Genomic DNA, 22,712 nt, shown 5'->3' with positions numbered 1-22,712 from the left:
ACAAATGAGACACTTTAAGGGATGCGGCCCCAAGGGTCTGGATTTCTGTTGCAATCCACAAAACTGTGGTGTAATTGACACTACCAGATTAGTTCTGAATTCAGAACAGATTTATGCTGTAGACTTATTCTTACTTAGAACTGGGATGTTCCAAACTCATTACTGAATTGAATCAGCAGAAAGAAATGTTAATGACGTGAATCTGTACTTTATTCTACCCCAGGACTAGAAGTGAAAGTGTGGTAGACTTTCCTCTCTGGGTGCCCAGTGGGCATTGGAGAGGAAACAATTGTCCATGTTTTTCCTCCCCCAGGCTATTTGCATGGCCTGGGGGAATTTCGGGCACAGGCCCATCCTGGTTGGACTTTCTTCTTAAAAATCAGTAAGTTCGAGCACAGCTGGAGGCTTGTATGAGTGGGGAAGTGCCAAGAAATCCCAATAGAATGCATTAGAGTTGGAGACCTAACCTTGCATCTGCCCCTTATTCCTCTTCCAAGAATCTCAACACCATCCAGGACAAAGCAGTTGGCTTGATCGGCACCCAATCCATTCTCTCCACCACCGACGCACTGTGTACTATCCACAGGATGCACTGCAGCAATTCGCCAAGGTTTCTTCAACAGCATATCCCAAAACCCGTGATTTCCACCACTTAGAAGGCCAAGGGCAGTAGGTACATGGGAACACCATCACCTCTAAGTTCCCCTCCAAGTCATGGATGTAACTGGTAAAATAGATAAGGGAAAACCAGTGGATGTGGTGTATTTGGACTTTCAGAAGGCTTTCGATAAGGTCCCGCATAAGAGATTAGCATGTAAAGTTAAGGCACATGGGATTGGGGGAAAGGTATTGACTTGGATAGGGAACTGGTAGGCAGACAGAAAGCAAAGATTTGGAATAAACAGGTCTTTTTCCGAGTGGCAGGCAGTGACTAGTGGGGTACCGCAGGGATCGGTCCTAGGACCCCAGCTATTCACAATATATATTAATGATCTAGACGAGGGAACTAGATGTAATATCTCCAAGTTTGCTGGGTGGGCGTGTGTGCTGTGAGGAGGATGCCGAGAAACACAAGTATGATTTGGACAGGTTGGGTGATTGGGCAGATGCATGGCAGATGCAATATAACGTGGATAAATGCGAGGTTATCCACTTTGGTGTCAAAAACAGGAAGGCAGATTATTATCTGAATGGCAATAGATTAGGAGAAGGGGAAGTGCAACGAGACCTGGGTGTCCTTGTGCACCAGTCGCTGAAGGTAAGCATGCAGGTGCAGCAGGCGGTTAAGGAGGCAAATGGTATGTTGGCCTTCGAAGCGAGAGGGTTTGAGTACAGGAGCAAGGATGTCTTGCTGCATTTGTACAGGGCCTTGGTGAGACCGCACCTTGAGTATTGTGTGCAGTTTTGGTCGCCTTATCTGAGAAAGGATGTTCTTGCCATGGAGGGAGTGCAGCGAAGATTCACCAGGCTGATACCTGGGATGGCAGGAATGACGTATGAGGAGAGATTGGGTCGATTGGGCTTATACTCGCTGGAGTTTAGAAGAATGAGAGGGGATCTCATTGAAACTTATAAAATTCTAACAGGACTAGACAGACTAGATGCAGGAAGGATGTTCCTGATGGCCGGGGAGTCCAGAACCAGGGGTCACAGTCTAAAGATAAGGGTTAAGCCATTTAGGACAGAGATGAGGAGGAATTTCTTCACCCAGAGAGTGGTGAACCTGTGGAATTCTCTACCACACAAGGCAGTAGAGGCCAATTCATTAAATATATTCAAGACGGAGTTAGATATATTTCTTAAGGCTAAAGGGATCAAGGGATATGGGGAGAAAGCAGGGACAGGGTACTAAATTTGGATGATCAGCCATGATCTCATTGAATAGCGGAGCGGGCTCGAGGGGCCGAATGGCCTACTCCTGCTCCTATCTTCTATGTATCTATGTATCTACGTAAGTCACATACGGATAAGGAGGTTAAGAAGGCATACGGGATGCTTTCTTTTATTAGCCGAGGCATAGAATATAAGAGCAGAGAGGTTATGCTAGAACTGTATAAAACACTAGTTAGGCCACAGCTAGAGTATCGCAAACAGCTTTGGTCACCACATTACAGGAAAGATGCGATTGCACTAGAGGGTACAGAAGAGATTTACGAGGATGTTGCCAGAACTGGAAAATTTTAGCTGTGAGGAAAGATTGGATAGGCTGGGGTTGTTTTCTTTGGAGGAGGCTGAGAGGAGATTTAATTGAGGTGTATAAAATTATGAGGGGCCTAGCTAGAGTGGATAAGAAGGACCTATTTCCCTGGCAGAGAGGTCAATAACCAGGGGGCATAGATTTAAAGTAATTGGTAGGAGGATTAGAGGGGAGTTGAGGAGAACCTTTTTCACCCAGAGGGTGGTGGGAGTCTGGAACTCACTGCCTGAAAGGGTGGTAGAGGCAGAAACCCTCATCACATTTAAAAAGTACTTGGATATGCACTTGAAGTGCCGTAACCTACAAGGCTACGGACCAGGAGCTGGAAAGTGGGATTAGGTGGGATAGCTCTTTTTCTGCCGGCACAGATACGATGGGCTGAATGGTCTCCTTCTCTGCCATAAACTTCTATGACCATCCCGAATTGAACATATATTGCCGTCCCTTCATCGTCACTGGCTCAAAATCCTGGAACTCTCAACCCAACAGCACTGTGGGAGCACCTTCACTACATGGACTGCAGCGGTTCAAGAGGAAGGCTCACCACCAACTTCTCAAGTGCAACTAGGGATCGGCAATAAATTCTAGTCTTGCTAGCAACGGCCGTATCCCAAAAATGAATTTTGAAAAAATGAAATGTGTCTTATATGTACCCCATTGTAGAATCCCCAGAGGGACGGGCATCGATCTGCGATATCCCAATTTGCATGACTAGCGGGGAAGTGTATAGAGTCATAGAGTTATACAGCACAGAAAGAGGCCCTTCGGCCCATTGTGTCTGTGCCGGCCATCAAGCCCTGTCTATTCTAATCCTATTTTCCAGCACTTGGTCCGTAGCCTTGTATGCTATGGCGTTTCAAGTGCTCATCTAAATGCTTCTTTAATGTTGTGAGGGTTCCTGCCTCTACCACCATTTCAGGCAGTGAGTTCCAGATTCCAACCACCCCCTGGGTGAAAAAGTTTTTCCTCAAATCCCCTCTAAACCTCCTGCCCCTTACCTTGAAACTATGCCCCCTGGTTATTGCCCCCTCTACTAAGGGGAAAAGTTCCTTTCTATCTATCTGTATCGTCCTGTAGCCTGAGGCTTCGCTCCTCGCTATTTACCACCAATTTTCGTATCATCTGCGAACTTACTGATCATACCTCCTACATTCATATCTAAATCATTAATGTACACTACAAACAGCACAGGACCCAGCACCGATCCCTGCGGCACACCACTGGACGCAGGCTTCCAGTCACAAAAACAACCTTCGACCATCACCCTCTGCTTCCTGCCACTAAGCCAATTTTGGATCCAATGTGCCAAATTGCCCGGGATTCCATGGGCTCTTACCTTCTTGACCAGTCTCCCATGCTTTGTCAAAAGCCTTACTGAAGTCCATGTAGACTACATCAACTGCACTACCCTCATCCACACACCTAGTCACCCCCTCAAAATTCAATCAAATTCAACCAAAATGCTCTCCTACTGACACTTCTACCACTTGCCCGGCTACATTCCCTAGAATTAGGTCCAGTACTGCGCCCTCTCTTGTAGGACTTTCTACATGCTGGCTCAAAAAGCTCTCCTGGATGCACTTTAAGAATTCCGCACCCTCTAAGCCTTTCACATTCTGACTATCCCAGTTAATATTGGGGAAGTTGAAATCCCCTACTATTATTACCCTATTATTTCTACACTTCTCTGAGATTTGCCTACATATCTGTTCCTCTGTCTCCCCCTGACTGTTTGGGGGCCTATAGTACACTCCCAGCAAAGTGCTTGCCCCCTTTTTGTTTTTAAGTTCTACCCATATGGTCTCATTAGAGGAACCTGCTAAGATATCATCCCTCCTTACTGCAGTAATTGACTCCTTGATTAATATTGCGACACCCCCTCCTCTTTTACACCACCCTCTGTCTTGCTTGAAGATTCTATACTCCGGAATATTGAGCTGCCAGTTCTGCCCCTCCCTCAACCACGTCTCTGTGATAGCAACAATATCATACTCCCATGTGTTCATCAACACCTTCAATTCATCTGCCTTACTCGCAAGACTCCTTGCATTAAAATAAATGCCATCCAGCCTTGCCATACTCCCTTGTGCCATTACATATTTGCTCTGCCTTCCAGACTGACTTGTTTTTTCCTCTATATTTGACTGTGCATCACCCCCTACTATAGCTCCACTCCGTATCCCATCCCCCTGCCAAGTTAGTTTAAACCTCCCCCCAACAGCACTAGCAAACCTCCCCGCAAGGATGTTGGTCCCATTTCGGTTCAGGTGCAACCCGTCCGACTTGTACAGGGCCCACCTTCCCCAGAAACAGACCCAGTGATCCAGCAAACTAAAGCCCTCCCTCCTGCACCAACTCTTTAGCCACGCATTCATCTGCTCTATTCTCCTATTCCTATACTCACTAGCACGTGGCACCGGGAGTAATCCAGAGATTACAACCTTTGAGGTCCTGCTTTTTAATCTGCTACCTAGCTCCCTAAATTCTTGTTGCAGGACCTCATCACTCTTTCTACCTATGTCGTTGGTACCAATGTGAACCACGACCTCTGACTGTTCGCCCTCCCCCTTCAGAATGCCCTGCAGCCGTTCAGTAACATCCTTGACCCTGACACCAGGGAAGCAACATACCATCCTGGAGTCACGTCTGTGGCCGCAGAAACGCCTGTCTGCACCCCTCACTATTGAGTCTCCTACCACTATTGCCCTTCCACTCTTACTCCTCCCCCCTTGTGCAGCTGAGCCACCCACAGTGCTGTGAACTTGGCTCTGGCTGTACTCCCCAGAGGAACTGTCACTTTCACCGTTTTCCAACACAGAAAAACGGTTGTTGAATGAGATGCACTCTGGGGCTTTCCTGACTACCTGCCTGCCCCCCTTCTTCTGACTGGTGGTCTCCCATTCCCCCTCTGACTGCACTTTCTTAAGCTGCGGGTTGACCACATCTAAAAACGTGCTATCCACGTAACTCTCAGCCTTGCGGATACACCGCAGTGCCTCCAGCTGACACTCGAGCTCCAAAAACCGGATCTCAAGTTGGCCAAACTGTTGGCACTTACTGCACATGTGGTCATCCTGACTGCAAGAAGTATCTAGGAATTCCCACATGCTGCAGGCCGTGCAACGCACGGGACTGAGGTCCCCGCCATACTTTTAATTAAAAAACTCTTACCTCAAATTTAAACTCGCGGATTATCGCTCTCCCGAACTACCTTAACTATGAACTACCTTTTAAGAAATAAACTTAAAATTGAAGAAAAAAAAAGCACTCACCCACTACTCACCAATCAGCTTCTTCCCCTGTGTTGGCATCACTTTCTGTACTGTGATGTCACTCTTGAATTCTGCCACCGCTCCCGCTGCTGCCGCTGCTCAACTGGGCCTGAAAATCACCGACCTTTATTTTCTCTCACAGCCGCTGCTCCCTCGAAGGTCCGCCGCTCCCGCTGCTGCCACCACTCTGTTTACTCACAGAATCTCCCGCCCTGTTTACTCTCAGAATCTCCCGCCCTGTTTACTCTCAGAATCTCTCGCCCTGTTTACTCACAGAATCTCCCGCTCTGTTTACTCACAGAATCTCCTGCCCTGTTTACTCACAGAATCTCCCGCCCTGTTTACTCTCAGAATCTCTCGCCCTGTTTACTCACAGAATCTCCCGCTCTGTTTACTAACAGAATCTCCCGCCCTGTTTACTCTCAGAATCTCCCGCCCTGTTTACTCACAGAATCTCCCGCTCTGTTTACTCACAGAATCTCCCGCCCTGTTTACTCACAGAATCTCCCGCCCTGTTTACTCGCAGAATCTCCCACCCTGTTTACTCTCAGAATCTCCCGCCCTGTTTACTCACAGAATCTCCCGCCCTGTTTACTCACAGAATCTCCCGCTCTGTTTACTCTCAGAATCTCCCACCCTGTTTACTCACAGAATCTCCCACCCTGTTTACTCGCAGAATCTCCCGCCCTGTTTACTCACAGAATCTCCCGCCCTGTTTACTCGTTGTATACCCATAAAATTGAGGTTTAGAACAGAAATTTTAAATTCTGCTGGCAAGTTAATCTTCTGCGATTCAGACTATAAGTTTTCTCCATGTAGACTGGCTATTTTATGGAATTGTTTGTTTGATTTCTTTCAGAACCAGAGGAATTAAAATTGGATTCCAGCACCGCACACCCCCTTCTGATCATAACCAACAATAGCACCAGGGTGGAATGTACAACATACCTCAAGCGCTTGTCATTAGTACAGGAGCGATTCGACTACAACACCTGCATCCTCGCCAACAAAGGTTTTTCCTCAGGCAAGCACTACTGGCAAGTGATTGTCAACGACAAGATGCAATGGCGCCTCGGTGCCATCAAAGGCACCACGGGCCGCAAAGGGAAGCTGAACAAGACTCCGGAGAACGGAGTCTGGATGATCGGAGTGAAGGAAGGAAAGATTTATGAGGCGTACAAGAATCCCAAAATCCAGCTTTCGCTCTTGGTGAGGCCGCGGAAGATTGGCGTGTTCTTGGATTATGAGGGAGGGCGACTCTCGTTCTACAACGTGGATAATCCAGATGAGCTGAGTTTGATCTACGCCTTTGATGCAGACTTTCATGGGAAGGTTTATCCAATTTTTGACCTTTGCTGTGTTGACAGAAGCAGTGACTTTGCACCTATCACACTTTGCCGTGTATAAATGCATCTAGTCACACAGCAAGATGCATCGTAAGAAGAAGGGTCACTTTCTTTATGATGTCATGACCGCTGTTTTGGTGTCGTAATTACAGCCTCCTGATTTTGGAACATGAGAGGTAGCATTTAGCTCATGAGATCCTTTTAAAATTACTAGCAAATCTCTTGGGTAGTCTGAAACATGGTTGTGATGTTTAGCTATAATATGGATCTCCGTTTAATGGGTCTAGCCCTTTATGGCCACTGATCTGTGTGGGGAAGTCGTCTTAAATAAGTTGTCCAAATGCAGACAATTTCAGCTGCTCGAAAAGTGCTGAGGTCAAATAGGGGGCAATTAACTGCTTGTAAATTTCTGGCTCCAGATCAGAAGAACCAATCATGAAAGGTTTGGCTTTCTGTCTTTTTTTCCCCAAGATTGTTTCCATCTGTAACAAAGAGTGATGTCTGGTGTGTGATGTCTATTGGGTGACATCTGGAGTGTGACAGACATGTGTTGGATACAAGATTTTTATTATATATATTGTATATAGAATCATATCATAGAATCTTACAGCACAGGAGGAGGACATTTGGCCCGTCGTGCCTGTGCCGGCTCTTTGAAAGATCTATCCAACTAGTCCCACTCCCCTGCTCTTTCCCCATGGCCCTGCAAATTTCTCCCTTTCAATTCCCTTTTGAAAGTTACTATTGAATCTGCTTCCATCACCCTTTCAGTCAGTGTATTCCAGATCATAATAACTTACTACGTAAAACAATTTCTCTTCATCTCACCTCTACCTCAAATTACCTTAATTCTATGTCCTTTGGTTACTGACCCTTCTGCCAGTGGAAACAGTTTCTCCTTATTTACTCTATCAATTCCTCTATTAAATCTCCCCTTAACTTTCTCTGCTCTAAGGAGAATAACCCCAGCTTCTCTAGTCTGTCCCCGTAACTGAAGTCCCTCATCCCTGGTACCATTGGGAAATGACAGGCTGTTAGTTTCTGCATCTTTTTTGCAGACCTGTTCTCTTTTTCCATTTGTTCTAGGAATGTGGGCAATGCTAGCAAGGCCACATTTATTGCCCATTCCTAGTTTCCCTGAGAAGTTGATTGTGGGCCTTCTAATTATGCCTTGCATCGATTGTTTTTACAACTGAGTGGCGTATTGGGCAACTTCAGAGGGCACTAAAGGTCAACCACGTTGACTTTCTTTCAAAAAACAGTAAAATAGCAGAACCAACTGAGATCTGCTTGATACTTACGCGCCCTTTTGCCATGCGGATGGAGCTTAAGCCCAGACTCCGCCTATGCTTGAATATATGTAGATTACTAACTGTTGATCAGGTAGTTGACATTTCCTGTCCTCACAGAAACATATCAGAAAGTTCTGCAACCTAAGCTGACTGTGAACTGTTGCTGTTTCTAGCTCCTGTCTCAGGTCTTCAGTACGTGTTGTAGAATAAAATAATTACGGTTTTGTGGAATCAAGTATACTTTTCTAATTCATAACCCTGGATTCATAATTCAACATATAGAACATCTACTGCATAAATATGGAAGTTTGTACTGAATGTAGCATGTACTTTTTTTAGTTTTTAAATAAAATTGTTGATTTTTTTTTCTGTTGGCTGAATTTGAATTTATTGTTTTTTACATAACAGGGTATACAAGCTGCCCTTCAGGCATTGAGTATGGACATAATTCTATCGCACCTGCATTTGCTGTCCCTTCATGGACCCAGCTTCCTCATCTTAATTGTGCAGTGCTACAGGGACCCCCAAATGAATTCCTACAGCACCAATTGCAGCAACAAGCAACAAATTTGGAAGGAAGTATTTAAATAAACATCTCAAGAAGCAAAAATGGCACCATACACAACAAAAGAATCCAACAAAATACAATTAAACTTCAATTCTAAAGCCACTTGTTTAACCCTTAAGCCTAAGTTTGAGAATCCACCTACAGCAGGCCAGTGGATTAGCCATGTCTCTATTTTATATGGGCCACATGTAGCCCCTGAGTCTTGACAATCTGGCCTGGACCTGGAAGTTGGAAAGAAAAGAAAGAACTTGCATTTATACAGGTCCACAATCCCTTATCCGCAATTCCGAAATTCGAAAAGCTCTGAAAACCAAAAGTTTTTTCGTGGAGCGTCACTCGTGTGCACGACATGACCCGAGTGGCACCAAACATGACCCGACGCGGCCGATGCTTGACCCACGCAGGTGTGAGGCGTCAGTTGTCTCAGCGTTGCTACCAGTCACACGTGCGTCTGCTGCTCTCTGATATTTTTTGTTATTTTGTGATTTTCAGTTTAATTTCACTGTGAAAATGTCAAAAAGAGCTGCAGATACCCCTACCGTTCTGAAATCCGAAAAAATCCGAATTCTGAAACACACCTGGCCCCAAGGGTTTCGGATAAGGGATTAATAACCTGTATTCACGACCACCGGACGCCTCAAAGCGCTTTACAGTCAGTGAAGTACTTTTGAAGTGGAGTCACTGTTGTAATGTGGGATAATGATCAGATAATCTGTTTCTAGTGATGTTGGTTGAGGGATAAATATTGGCCAGGACACCGGGGCTAACTCCCCTGCTCTTCTTCGAAATAGTGCCATGGGATCTTTTACGTCCACCTGAGAGAGCAGACGGGGCCTCGGTTTAACGTCTCATCCGAAAGGCAGCACTCCCTCAGCACTGCATTGGAGAGTCAGTCTAGTTTTATGTGCTCGGTCCCTGGAGCGGGACTTAAACCCACAACCTTCTGACTCAGAGGCAAGTGTGCTACCCACTGAGCCACAGCTGACACACACAATTTTTTTTTCAGGCTGTTGCTTCATTGCTGGATGAATCCTAAAGCAGAACACCAAGATCTGTTGGTAGCAGCAACGTAAGATAAACGTAAATTATTGGGAACATGGATTTAAACTTTGTATGTTGCCCTGAGGCTACACGGTATGCATGTATATGGCCCAGAAAGATTAAAAAAACATGGTCTCTGCTGCATCAGATCATTACAGAGCTTTGTCCTTACCTCTGCAGTTGTCACCTGTCCAGCTTTTGAGATGGCTGGTTGGAAATTTCCAAGAGGTAAACCAGATACCAAGGGAATAAAATTTAACTTTGACGAGGGCACAAAAGGGGCAGTAGCAAATCAGCCGCCCATTGTATATGCCATCCTATTGCTCAATCGAAAGGAAAATCGGGCAGGCTTTCTCACGGGCAGTCAATCCACTACTACCTACGTTGCCCCCACCCCCCTGTAGTTGTATTGGCTGGTTTTCAAAATAAAAATCCTTTTGTCCACTTACTTCTGTGTCTCATTATGTAGAGGTGCTGGTTATTGAGGTATCTGATAAACATTCACCATCAGAAAAGCAAATCTCAGAAATCAAGCCATGATTCCCTCTGAAGTACACTGCCCATTAAGCCACCATCTGTCTAGTTATTGATTTAGCAAAAGGTGGTGAGCTACTTGCCCCATTAATGTCCAAAGGGTCAGTATTATGTTACAGTGAGTCTCGAAAGAGAGAAACTCCACATGAAGAAATTGGGAATATCCAATATTCATTACATAACAATTGTGTTTCTGGACATTCAAAGATGTCAGGTCACAACTGAATCTGGCTCTGTATAGCTTTCCCTTACACAAATAATACTAAAGTCTGCATGCATGGGGCAATAGATAAAATCAGATTAGAGTTGCCAACTCTCGTGATTACATTGCTGGACAAACGTTGATCTTTGTTTAAAGTAAAAGAAAACAGAATTATTCCCGAGTGCTCTTTTTAGAAAGGCACAAAATCATCAACATCAGGGAGATGTTAGGAATGAAAAGCAATGTGGCGGCCACAAAACCAAATGTGCAGCTGTGTTTATTTTCATGGTTAGATACATCATTTGGATTTTTAAACCAAAATGAGCAATTGTCACGCTTAAAAAGTGACATTTGCTAGATCTGCTAGCATAGGTACAACTTAGGAGGCATAACACCCAATGTCAGTCAGTATTAGGCATGTAATAAACCCCAATCTGAGATGATTGCCTTTACCTTGCTTGGAGATGAGGCAGCTGTTGCTGGAACTTGCTGCCCAGTCTGCATTTGCAATAAAGTTAAATCAGCAGTTTGAAATTTCCCCTGTTCCAGGGAATTAGCTAATTCGTCACTGTGGGATCTGCAGAGCACAGGAAATTTGTATCCATTAACTTTAGTGAGAATCATAGAATAGAATTATAGAATCTTACAGCACAGAAGGAGGCCATTCAGCCCATCACGTCTGCACCAGCTCTTTGAAAGAGCTGTCTAATTTAGTCCCACGCCCCAGCTTTTTCCCCAGAACCCTGCAAATTAGTCCTCTTCAAATACATTGCCTTTTAAAAGTTCCTACAGAATCTGATTCCACCATCCTTTCAGGTAGTGCATTTCAGATCTTAACAACCCTCTGTGTAAAGAAATTTCTCCTCATTTTCCCCTCTAGTTCTTTTGCCAATTATTTTAAATCTATGACCTCTGGTTACCGACCCACTTGCCAGAGGAAATAGTTTCTCCCTACTTTACTCTATCAAAAGCCCCTCATAATTTGATTATATATTATAAATGTAGATAAGTGGGGTACCAAGTTCTGACAAGTACCAAGCTTGCCTCAATCTAGAAAGGCTTGTTATTGACATTTTGCTAACTGGCAGACTGTTTGTTCACTTAAGTCAATGGTTGAAATGTTCAATGCTCCAGAGAGCAGCCCATCAGATGCCGTGGCTCCCCAGGGTATGGGAAATTTGAATCGGCTGATAACGCCCTCACTGTGTCAGGGCACAATGTTGGTGCCTATGTCTGTTAGTAATTCCTAAATAGATTGGTAGAATGTTTTCCTTTGAAAGGAATTGCAGGATTTGAGCACATAATCGAGCCGCCACTTCAAAAAAAAGACTTGCATTTATATTAGGGCGACCATACATCCCCGTTTACCGGGGACAGTCCCCGGATGAGCGCCTGTGTCCTCGGGGAAACAATGTCCCCGGTTCAGGAAACTTGGCCCCGAATATGGGTGGGTTCAAATCAGAAGCCATGTGACCGCGAGCTGCCCTGCGGTCGGTCAATAAAATGGGCGTGGCTGTGCGGCGGAGCGGGTTCCGATTGGTGGGGGGATGTCAATCTCCTGTTTTCAACCAGTAGAAGGGGCTGACTCACTGAGGGACTTTAATTTATGCAGAGATACGCAAGCTCTGCCCCCCCCCGAATAGTCCTATGAAATTCAGTAGGAGAGAAATCGGCCCCAGAGCCACTGGTAACCGAACTATTGAGCGGCAGCTGGAGCCAGGGCGTGTGGGTGTTGGATCAGAGCGCGCTCCGCGGCCTCAGATGGTGTGGGTGAGTGTTGGGCTGTGAGGAGGGGGAGGAGCCGGTGATTGCGGCTGGCAGATGCTGTGAACAGCGGCCGCATTATTCAGGCGGAAAGTTCTGGCATCAAAATAACACAAAATAACAAAAACATTTGCCTCGCTACGCTGCGCAACCTACATTTTCTGTCTTGGCTACTTTGCTCTGCTCCCACTGGAATATAAACAGAAAATGCTGGAAATACTCAGCAGGTCAGGCAGCATCTGCAGAGAGAAAAGCAGAGTTAACGTTTTGGGTCGATGACCCTTTGTCAGAACTGGAAAAAGTTACAGATGTAACAAATTTTTAAGCAAGTGTAGGGGCAGGGAGAAGGAGGAGGGAAGAACAAAAGGGAAGGTCTCTGATAGGATGGAAGACAGGAGAGTTTAAAAGACAAAAGGGATGATGGTGCAAGGCAAAAGGAGGTGGTAATGGGACAAGTTAAGAAACAAAAGCTGACTCTAGATGAGGTAAATGGCAATGGCAGAATCATCAACAGCTGCCGTGCGAGAGAGAAAAAAAAACAGAAAAAAAAATAGGGGCCGAGGTTATGGTCTGAAATTGTTGAACTCGATGTTGAGTCCAGAAGGCTGTAAAGTGCCTAATTGAAAGATGAGGTGCTGTTCCTCGAGCTTACGTTGAGCTTCGTTGGAACAGTGTAAGAGGCAGAGGACGGAGAGATCAGAGGGGGAGTGGACTGGCGAATTAAAGTGACAGTCGCCATCGGACATCCACACGGCCTGGCTCCAGCCGCCGCTCAATATTTCGGTTATCAATGGTACCCGTTACTCAGACATTTTGTCTCTGGGGCCGATTTCTCTTCTGTGTGTCCTCGGATTCGGTTTAGAAAATATGGTCACCCTGATTTATATAGTGCCCTTCACGACCTTAGGAATTCCCAAAATGCTTTACAGCCAATGAAGTACTTTTTGAATTGTAGTCACTGTTGTAATGTGCAGTGCAGTTCTGAGGGAGTATTGCATTGTGTAAGGTGTAGACTTTTGCATAACATGTTAAACTGATGCCTGCTTTGTCTGCTCAGATAGATGTAAAGGTAGCATTATTTGAAGAACTAAGAGTTTTCCTCATGTCCTGCCCAACATTCTTCCCCCAACTCAATGACACAAAAACACTGGTTATTCATCTCATTTGAAGGGAATAGCATTTAAAGGGAGGCTAGATAAGCAAATGAGGGAGAAGGGAAGAGAGTTATGCTGACAGAGTTAGATAAGGAAAGACGGGAGGAGGCTCCAGTGGAGCATAAACGCCAACATGGACTAGTTGGGCCGAATGGCCTGTTTCTGTGCCGTATATCTATTGTAATTTGCCGTTTGTGACATTGCATTGTGTGCAAATTAGCTGCTGTGTTTACATAACAGCAGCAGGTACATTTCAAAAGTAATCCATCGGTTGTAAAAAGCTCTGGAATGCCCTCAAGATACTTACATAAGTGCAAGTTCCTGAACCTCCTGCTGAATTACCAAAAACATTTAGATTAGAGCAGGCATGTGAAACTCAGTCAAAAGCGGATGCTGGAAATCTGAAATAAAAACAATGCTGGAAACACTCAGCAGGTCAGGCAGCATCTGTGGAGAGAGAGACAGAGTTAACGTTTCAGGTCCAGGACCCTTCCTCAGAAAATCCCAAAACACTGATGCAGGGTCGTCGACCTGAAACGTTAACTCTGTTTCTCTCTCTCTCCCCACACAGATGTTGCTTGACCTGCTGAGTGTTTCCAGCATTTTAATGTTTTTAATTTGTGAAACTCAATACCTGACAATCGTTTAATTTAACCCCCGCGCCGTTTCTACTGCAACAATTTAGCTTAGTTGTGTTATTTCAAGAAACCTCTGGGGAGGGAAAAACTAGGCCCAAGGGTGGTGGGGTTTTTTTTGTGTGTGGGCAAAGTATTATCGAGGCTGGCCGCCTGACGCCTTTAAATGGGAGCCACGTCACGGCGGTGCCAAGGAGACAAAGCGGGAGCGGCGGGCTGTTAAAGGGGAGGTCGGCGCCGCCGCGGAGGAGCGCAGGCCGCGGCTGCTCCCGGGGCTTCGCAGCAGGTCAGTGGGCCGCTGGTGAGCGCGGAGGAGGGGGAACGCGGGTCCAGCCGGGCCGCCGGTTTCTCCCCTGGTTGAAGAATGGGCTGCAGGCAGTTCCGGGTCGGGTCGGGCCTGTCCGCCGGATGGTTCTTTATGGGAAGAGTGGTGGTTCATTTTTCGAAGGGGTTTGTGTATCCGGGCCTTGAGGCCCCGGCCTCGATTTTTGTGGTGGTGGTGGCAGGCGGCGGATCTGCCCTCTTCCTCCCCCCACGGTTCGTGTCGGAGAGGCAGGCGGCATTTAAAGGCGCTGCCCCGCTGGTTAAAGGGGCCGTGTTATATTTGGTGACCCACATTTAATCAGTTTGGTTTGGCGTTTGGAGAAATGGTTAAACCGCCACACACAGCTTTAGTTTATATAAATATATAAGCAGTGGGCTTGTCTGAGGATCCTGTGGACCCCTATAAGTCGATTAGTTTTTTTATCTTTCTGCTTTAGAAATCCTAATACTGTACAGCATGGTTATTTTTGCTGCCTGTGGACTGATGGGTGCTTTGAGTCCCTTCGCCATGTTTTCTAGGTGACATTATATTGCAGCTGAATACTGGGATAAAGCTCTCAACACCCATGACATATGCATTTCAAGAAAGTATTTGCATTTATATAATGCTTTGCAACCTCAGGATGTTGCAAAGTGCTTTTACAGCCATTGAAGTCCTTTTTGAAGTGTAGTCACTGGTAAAATATAGGAAACGTGGCAGCCAATTTGTGCACAGCAAGCTCCCACAAACAGCAATGTGAAAATGACCAGGTCATCTGTTTTAGCTGTTGGTGAGATGAATATTGGCCAGGGCACTAGTGAGAACTCCCCTGCTCTTCAAATAGTGCCATGGGATCTTTTACGTCCACCTGAGAGAACAGACTTTGTTTAACGTCTCATCTGAAAGATGGCATGTCTGATGGTGCAACCTCGGATCCCTCAGTACTGCGCTGAAGTGCCAGCCTAGATTTTGTGCTCCGGTCTCTTTAAGAGTGGGGCTTGAACCCACAACCTTCTGACTTTGTAACATAGGAACAGGACTAGAATATTCAGCCCCTTGAGTCTACTCTGCCATGCAATCAGATCATGGCTGATCTGTACCTCAACTCCATTTACCCACCTTGGCTTTGTTTCCCTTGATAACCGTACCTAACAAAAATCTATCTATCTCTGCCTTGAAAGCTCCAATTGTCTCAGCACCCACAGCCTTTTGGGGAGCAAATTCCAGATTTCTACTACCCCTTGTGTGGAAGAAGTGCTTCCTGATTTCCCACCTAAATAGCCTAGCTCTAATTTTAAGATTATGTCTCCTCCTTCAACAAAAGCAACAACTTGTATTTATATAGCGCCTTTACTGTAGTAAAACGTCCCAAGGTGCTTCACAGGAGCATTATAAAACAAAATTTGACACTGAGCCACATAAGGTGATATTAGGGCAGATGACCAAAAGCTTGGTGAAAGAGGTAGGTTTTAAGGAGCGTCTTAAAGGAGAGTGGAGAGGTTTAGGGGAGACTATTTCAGAGTTTGGGGCCTTAGCAGCTGAAGGCACAACCATCAATGGTTGAGCGATTAAAATCAGGGATGCTCAAGCACCTCCCAAACCTGTGACCTCTACCACCTAAAAGGGCAAGGGCAGCAGGTGCATGTGAACACCACCACCTGTGAGTTAACCCCCCCCCCCCCACCCAGGGGGACTACTTTCACCTCATGGACTGCAGCAGCTCAAGAAGGCAGCTCCTTCTCGAGGGCAATTGGGGCTGGGCAATAAATGCTGGTGACGCCCACATTCCATGAATGTATTTTAAAAAGGCCAGAATTAGAGGAGCACAGATCTCGGAGGGCTGTGGGGCTGGAGGAGATTACAGATATAGGGAGGGACGAGGCCGTGGAGGGATTTGAAAGCAAGGTTGAGAATTTTGAAATCAAGGATGAGAATTTTGAAATCTAGACGTTTAAATGGGAGCCAATGTAGGTCAGCGAGCACCGGGGTGATGGGTGAACGGGACTTGGGGTGAGTTAGAACACGGGCAGGAGAGGTTTGGATGACCTCAAGTTTACGGAGGGTAGAACATGGGAGGCCGACCAGGATTATGTTGGAATAGTCAAGTCTAGAAGTAGCAAAGGCACAAATGAGGGTTTCAGCAGTGGATGAGCTGAGGCAGGGGCGGAGTCTAGTGATGTTCCGGTGGTGGAAATAGGCGGTTTTGATGATGGTGCGGATATGTGGTCGGAAGCTCATCTCGGGGCCAAATATGACACCAAGGTTGCGAACATAGAAAGATAGGAGCAGAAGTAGGCCATTCAGCCCTTCGAGCCTGCTCCGCCATTCAATGAGATCATGGCTGATCATTGAAATTCAGTACCCTGTCCTGCTTTCTCCCCATACCCCTTGATCCCTTTAGCCTTAAGAAATATATCCAACTCTTTCTTGAATATATTTAATGAACTGGCCTCCACCGCCCTCTGTGGCAGAGAATTCCACAGGTTCACCACTCTCTGGGTGAAGAAATTCCTCCTCATTTCAGTCCTAAATGGACAGTTTTGGTTCAGCCTCTGACAGTTGCCAGGGAGAGGGATGGAGTTGGTGGCTTGGCAACGGAGTTTGTGGCGGGGACCGAAGACAATGGTTTTAGTCTTCTCAATATTTAGTTGGAGGAAATTTCTGCTCATCCAGTACTGGATGTCAGACAAGCAGCGTGACAAATCAGTGCGAGTGGAGGGGTCGAGCCGGGTGTCGTCAGCGTACATGTGGAACCTGGCATTGTGTTTTTGGATGATGTCGCCAAGGGGCAGCATGTAGATGAGAAATAGGAGGGGGGCGAAGGATAGATCCTTGGAGGACTCCAGAGGCAATGGTGCGGGAGCAGGAAGAGAAGCCGTTGCAGGTGATTCTCTGGCTTTGATCAGATAGATAAGAATGGAACCAGGAGAGTGCAGCCCCACCCAGCTTGCTGCTGGTGGAGAGGCGTTGGAGGAGGATGGTGTGGTCATCTGTATTGAAGGCTGTAGACGGGTCGAGAAGGACCAGGAGAGATTGTTTACCTTTGTCAGTCACACGGGATGTCATTTGTGACTTTGATAAGAGCCATTTTGATACTGGCAACAACAACTTGCATTTATATAGCGCCTTTAACATAATAAAACATCCAAAGGCGCTTCACAGGAGTGTTATAAAACAAAATTTGACACCGAGCCCCATGAGATATTAGGGCAGATGACGAGGTAGGTTTTAAGGAGCGTCTTAAATGAGGGCAGAGAGGGAATTCCAGAGCTTAGTGCCGTGGCAGCTGAAGGCACGCCCACCGATAGTTGAGTGATTAAACTTGGGGAATGCTCAGGCGGCCAGAATTAGAGGAGCGCAGATATCTGAGGGTTGTGGGGCTGGAGGAGATTACAGAGATAGGAAATGGCGAGGCCATAAGAAATAGGAGCAGGAGTAGGCCAATCGGCCCCTCGAGCCTGCTCTGCCATTTAATAAGATCATGGCTGATCTGATCCTAACCGCCAATCTACTATCACAGAACCATCTCCTGAATCTAACAGAATTAGACACACGAAATAGGAGCAGGATCAGGCTACACGGCCCCTGGGCCCGCTCTGCTACCCACGGGGCCATGACCGATCCGAACCTAGACTCATGTCCAAATTCCTGCCCGCTCCCCGTAACCCTTAATTCCCTTTACTTCTAGGAAACTCTCTATTTCTGTTTTAAATTTATGTAATGATGTAGCTTCTACAGCTTTTTGGGGCAGCATATTCCATGGACCTACCACCCTCTGAGTGAAGTAGTTCCTCCTCATCTCAGTTTTGAAAGAGCAGCCCCTTATTCTAAGACTATGCCCCCTAGTTCTAGTTTCACCCATCATCGGGAACATCCTCCCCGCATCCACCCGATCCAACCCCTTCACAATCTTATATGTTTCAATAAGATCGCCTCTCATTCTTCTGAACTCCAATGAGTAGAGTCCCAATCTACTCAACCTCTCCTCATATGTCCATCCCCTCATCCCCGGGATTAACCGAGTGAACCTTCTTTGTACTGACTCGAGAGCAAGTATGTCTTTTCTTAAGTATGGACACCAAAACTGTATGCAGTATTCCAGGTGCGGTCTCACCAATACCTTGTACAACTGAAGCAATACCTCCCTATTTTTATATTCTATCCCCCTAGCAATGAAAGCCAACATTCCATTGGCCTTCTTAATCACTTGCTGCACCTGCATACTAACCTTTTGAGTTTCGTGCACCAGGACCCCCAGATCCCTTTGTACTTCAGTACTTTCCAGTTTCTTGCCATTAAGATAATAACTTGCTCTATGATAACCTCACACTTTCCAGTATTGTATTCCATCTGCCAAATCTCTGCCCACTTACTTAGCCTGTCTATGTCCCCTTGCAGGTTTTTTATGTCCTCCTCACTCACTACTTTCCCTCCCATCTTAGTATCATCTGCAAACTTTGATATGTTACACTCGGTCCCCTCCTCCAAATCGTTAATATAGATTGTAAAGAGTTGGGGACCCAGCACTGACCCCTGCGGAACACCACTAGTTACTGATTGCCAGTCTGAGAATGAACCATTTATCCCAACTCTCTGCCTTCTGTTAGATAGCCAATCCTCTATCCATGCCAGAATATTACCCCCAATCCCGTGATTTTTAATCTTAAGCAATAATCTTTTGTGTGGCACCTTGTCAAATGCCTTTTGGAAGTCTAAATACACGACATCCACTGGTTCCCCTTTATCCACCCTATATGTTACTTCCTCAAAGAACTCCAGCAAATTTGTCAAACATGACTTCCCCTTCATAAAACCATGCTGACTTTGTCCTATTAAATTATGATTTTCCAAATGTCCTGTTACTGTCTCCTTAATAATGGACTCCAAAATTTTACCTACCACAGATGTTAGGCTAACCGGTCTATAGTTTCCAGCCTTCTGTCTACTGCCCTTTTTAAATAAGGGTGTTACATTAGCAGTTTTCCAGTCTGCCGGGACCTTTGCTGAGTCCAGGGAGTTTTGGAAAATTATTACCAATGCATCCACAATCCCTACCACCACTTCCCTCAAGACCCTAGGATGTAAGCCATCAGGTCCAGGTGACTTATCCGCCTGGAGTCCCATTATTTTACCGAGTACCACTTCCTTAGTGATTTTGATCGTGTTTAGTCCCCCCACCCTCCACCCCTCCACCCCACCCCCATAGCCCCCGGTTTGTCCAGTGTTGGGATATTCTTAGTGTCTTCTACTGTAAAGACTGATACAAAATATTCATTCAGTGTTTTTGCCATCTCCATATTTCCCACCATTAATTTCCCGGTCTCATCCTCTAAGGGATGAACATTTACTTTAGCCACCCTTTTTCTTTTTATATAACTATAAAAACTCTTACTATCTGTTTTTATATTTTTTGCTAATTTACTTTCATAATCTATCTTCCCTTTCTTAATCAATCTTTTTGTTATTTTTTGCTGTCTTTTAAAGTTTCCCCAATCCTCTATCCTCCCACTAGATTTGGCTACCTTATATGCCCTTTTTTTTAGTCAAATACTATCCTTAATTTCTTTACTTAGCCACGGATGGCTGTCTTTTCTTTTATACCCTTCTCAGTGGAATATATATTTTTTGGAAGTTGTAAAATAACTCCTTAAATGTACACCACTGATCATGTATCGTCTTACCCTTTAATCTATTTTCCCAATCCACTCTACTCAATTCCGCTCTCATACCTTCATAGTCTCCTTTATTCAAGCTTAGCACGCTTGTTTGAGATCCAACCTTCTCACCCTGTATTTGAATATGGAATTCAACCATGTTATGGTCACTCATTCCAAGGGGATCCTTTACTAGGACATTTTTAATTAATCCTGTCTCGTTACACAGGACCAGATCTAAGGTTGCTTGCCCCCTGGTCGGTTCAGTTACATACTGCTCAAGAAACCCATCCCTAATACACTCAATGAACTCATCCTCAAGGCAGCCCTGCCCAATTTGATTTGTCCAATTAATGTGATAGTTAAAATCCCCCATAATTATAGATGTTCCCTTATTACAAGCCTCAACTATTTCCTGATTGATACTCCGTCCAACAGAGTTGCAACTGTTCGGAGGCCTATAGACTATGCCTACTAGTGTTTTTTTCCCCTTTATTATTCCTTACCTCCACCCAAACTGTTTCATTATCCTGATCTTTTGACCCAATATCATTTCTCTGTATTAGTGATTCCTTCCTTTATTAACATAGCCACCCCACCTTCCCTTCCTTCCTGCCTGTCCTTCCTTATCGTTAAATAACCTGGTATGTTTAATTCCCAGGCATTGTCACCCTGCAGCCATGTTTCTGTAATGGCCACAAGATCATACCCATATGTAGTTATTTGTGCCATTAACTCGTCTTATTTTGTTACGAATGCTACGTGCATTCAGATAGAGAACTTTCAAATATGTTTTGTGACATTTAGTTCCTGCTTTTGCCCTTTTTATTACTTTACCTTTTACTCCATACCTTCTGCCCCTTCTTGACACACTCTGGTTTTTAATTTCCCCACTGCTACCTAAGTCTATGACCTTCTCTGTCATTTTTATTATTTGCTCTCTAGGAACCTCCCCCCCACTAGTTAGTTTAAAGCCCTCTCTACAGCCCTAGTTATATGATCCGCCAGGACTCTAGTCCCAGCACTGGCCAAGTGAAGCCCGTCCCAACGGAACAGCTCCCTCCTGCCCCAGTACTGGTGCCAGTGTCCCAGGAAGCAAAACCCATTTCTCCCACACCAGTCTTTGAGCCACGCATTTAACTCTCTAATTTTATTTGTCCTAGCCAAATTCGGTCGTGGCTCAGGTAATAATCGAGATTATTCCCCTTGTGGTTCTGTTTTTTAATTTGACCCCTAGCTGCTCATACTCCTTTAACAGAACCGGCTTCCTAGTCCTATCTACGTCGTTTGTACCAACATGGACCACGACAACTGGATCCACCCCCTCCCACTGCAAGTTTCTTTCCAGCCCAGAGGAGATGTCCTTAACCCTGGCACCGGGTAGGCAACACAGCCTTCGGGACTCTCGCTCTCAGCTGCAGAGAACTCTATCTATCCCCCTAATAATACTATCCCCTACCACTACAACATTTCTATTTACTCCCCCCTCTTGAATGGCCCCCCGTTCCACAGTGCTGTGGCCAGGTTGCTCATCCTCCCTGCAGTCCCTGCTCCTGTCCCCACAGGGAGTAAGAACCTCGAACCTGTTGGACAAGAGCAAGGGCTGCGGCTCCTCCAGCTCTACCTCCTGGATCCCCGTACCTGCCTCACTCGTAGTCACACCGTCCTGTCCCTGACCATGGGCTACATCTGAATTACTTAACTTCATAGGTGTGACCACCTCCTGATACAGAGAGTCCAGGTACTTCTCCCCCTCCCTGATGTGTCGCAGTGTCTGAAGCTCAGACTCCAGCTCATCAACACGGAGCTGGAGTTTCTGTAGCAGCAGATACTTGTCACAGACATAATCACCGTGAGCCTCAATGGGGTTCACCGGCTCCTGCATCTCGCAACAGTAACACATCACCTGCTCCATTCTATGTAATTACTTAAATTTTTTATTGTTAGTTATGGACACCCTCTGCCTGATTTTAGATGCTAGTATCCCCTTTAATTGGATTTAAATTAAATCAATCCCTCTAGTTACACCAGTTAAATGGTTTACCAACAGTCGCTCTGCACCAGAAAGGCCTTATTAACTACAACCCACAGAGTTAAAGTTTGAAAAGAGCACCTAACACCCCACTTACCCAAACTCACAGCACTCTTCAATGACTTGCACTCCGTGCTTGCTCACACTAGGACTGGTCTTTTTATACTGTTTGTTTGTTTACAGCCAAATGAGTCACCCCTGCTGATTGGTTAGAAAACTGGTTTCCACTGCCTGCTGTGCCAATTTACTCCTACTGCAGTGTAACCTTGTTTTACTCTTCTTAAACCAACAGAATCCCAAATATTTAACTTTTCCCCTTTACTTAAACTGCTTAAGTAATCTTATCAAGAATGATTTAAAGAGAAATAACAATTAAAGAACTCTCACACTTACCCAAACTCACAGCACTCTTTGATGAGTCGCACTGGAGGGATGAGAATTTTAAAATCGAGGCGTTGTTTAACCAGGAGCCAATGTAGGTCTGGGAGCACCGGGGTGATGGGCAATCTTTTTTTTGTGGGTGTGCGGCACATTCACTGTTTCCTTTTACATTGTAAAAGCCGGTCCCGGGCTGCATGGGACCGGCAGAGGTGTGCAGCCGGTTATAAGGTAAACGGGACTTGGTGCGAGTTAGGACACGGGCAGCAGAATTTTGGATGACCTCAAGTTTACGGAGCTTAGAACATGGGAGGCCGGCCAGGCCTGCATTAGAATAAT

At 45.6% G+C, this 22,712-nt stretch overlaps 2 protein-coding genes across 7 annotated transcripts in view; both read left to right on the top strand.

The window, feature by feature from the left end:
- The window catches only part of LOC147102109 (E3 ubiquitin-protein ligase TRIM50-like), a 44,877-nt gene extending 36,406 nt beyond the window's left edge, over nucleotides 1-8,471 (top strand). The window contains exon 6 of the mRNA XM_085964326.1: nucleotides 6,329-8,471. Within this exon, the coding sequence (XP_085820452.1) occupies nucleotides 6,329-6,876 (548 nt within the window). The 3' untranslated portion in view covers nucleotides 6,877-8,471. The remainder of the gene's footprint in view (nucleotides 1-6,328) is intronic.
- A 5,712-nt stretch (nucleotides 8,472-14,183) lies between these two features.
- lig3 (ligase III, DNA, ATP-dependent) overlaps nucleotides 14,184-22,712 on the top strand; it is a 71,863-nt gene continuing 63,334 nt past the window's right edge. For 3 of the 6 annotated variants that reach the window (XM_085964323.1, XM_085964322.1, XM_085964320.1), the window contains exon 1: nucleotides 14,186-14,291. The gene's annotated coding sequence lies outside the window, so the exon portion shown is untranslated. Of the gene's footprint in view, nucleotides 14,307-22,712 lie in introns of all 6 variants that reach the window. The other 3 variants (XM_085964324.1, XM_085964321.1, XM_085964325.1) reach the window with 3 other exon arrangements.

The sequence above is a fragment of the Somniosus microcephalus genome, chromosome 22 (assembly GCF_052327205.1).
Source record: "Somniosus microcephalus isolate GS21.2 chromosome 22, FLI_Smic_1.0, whole genome shotgun sequence".
Taxonomy (NCBI): Eukaryota; Metazoa; Chordata; class Chondrichthyes; order Squaliformes; family Somniosidae; genus Somniosus; species Somniosus microcephalus.
This window is presented reverse-complemented; position numbering and strand designations above follow the sequence as displayed.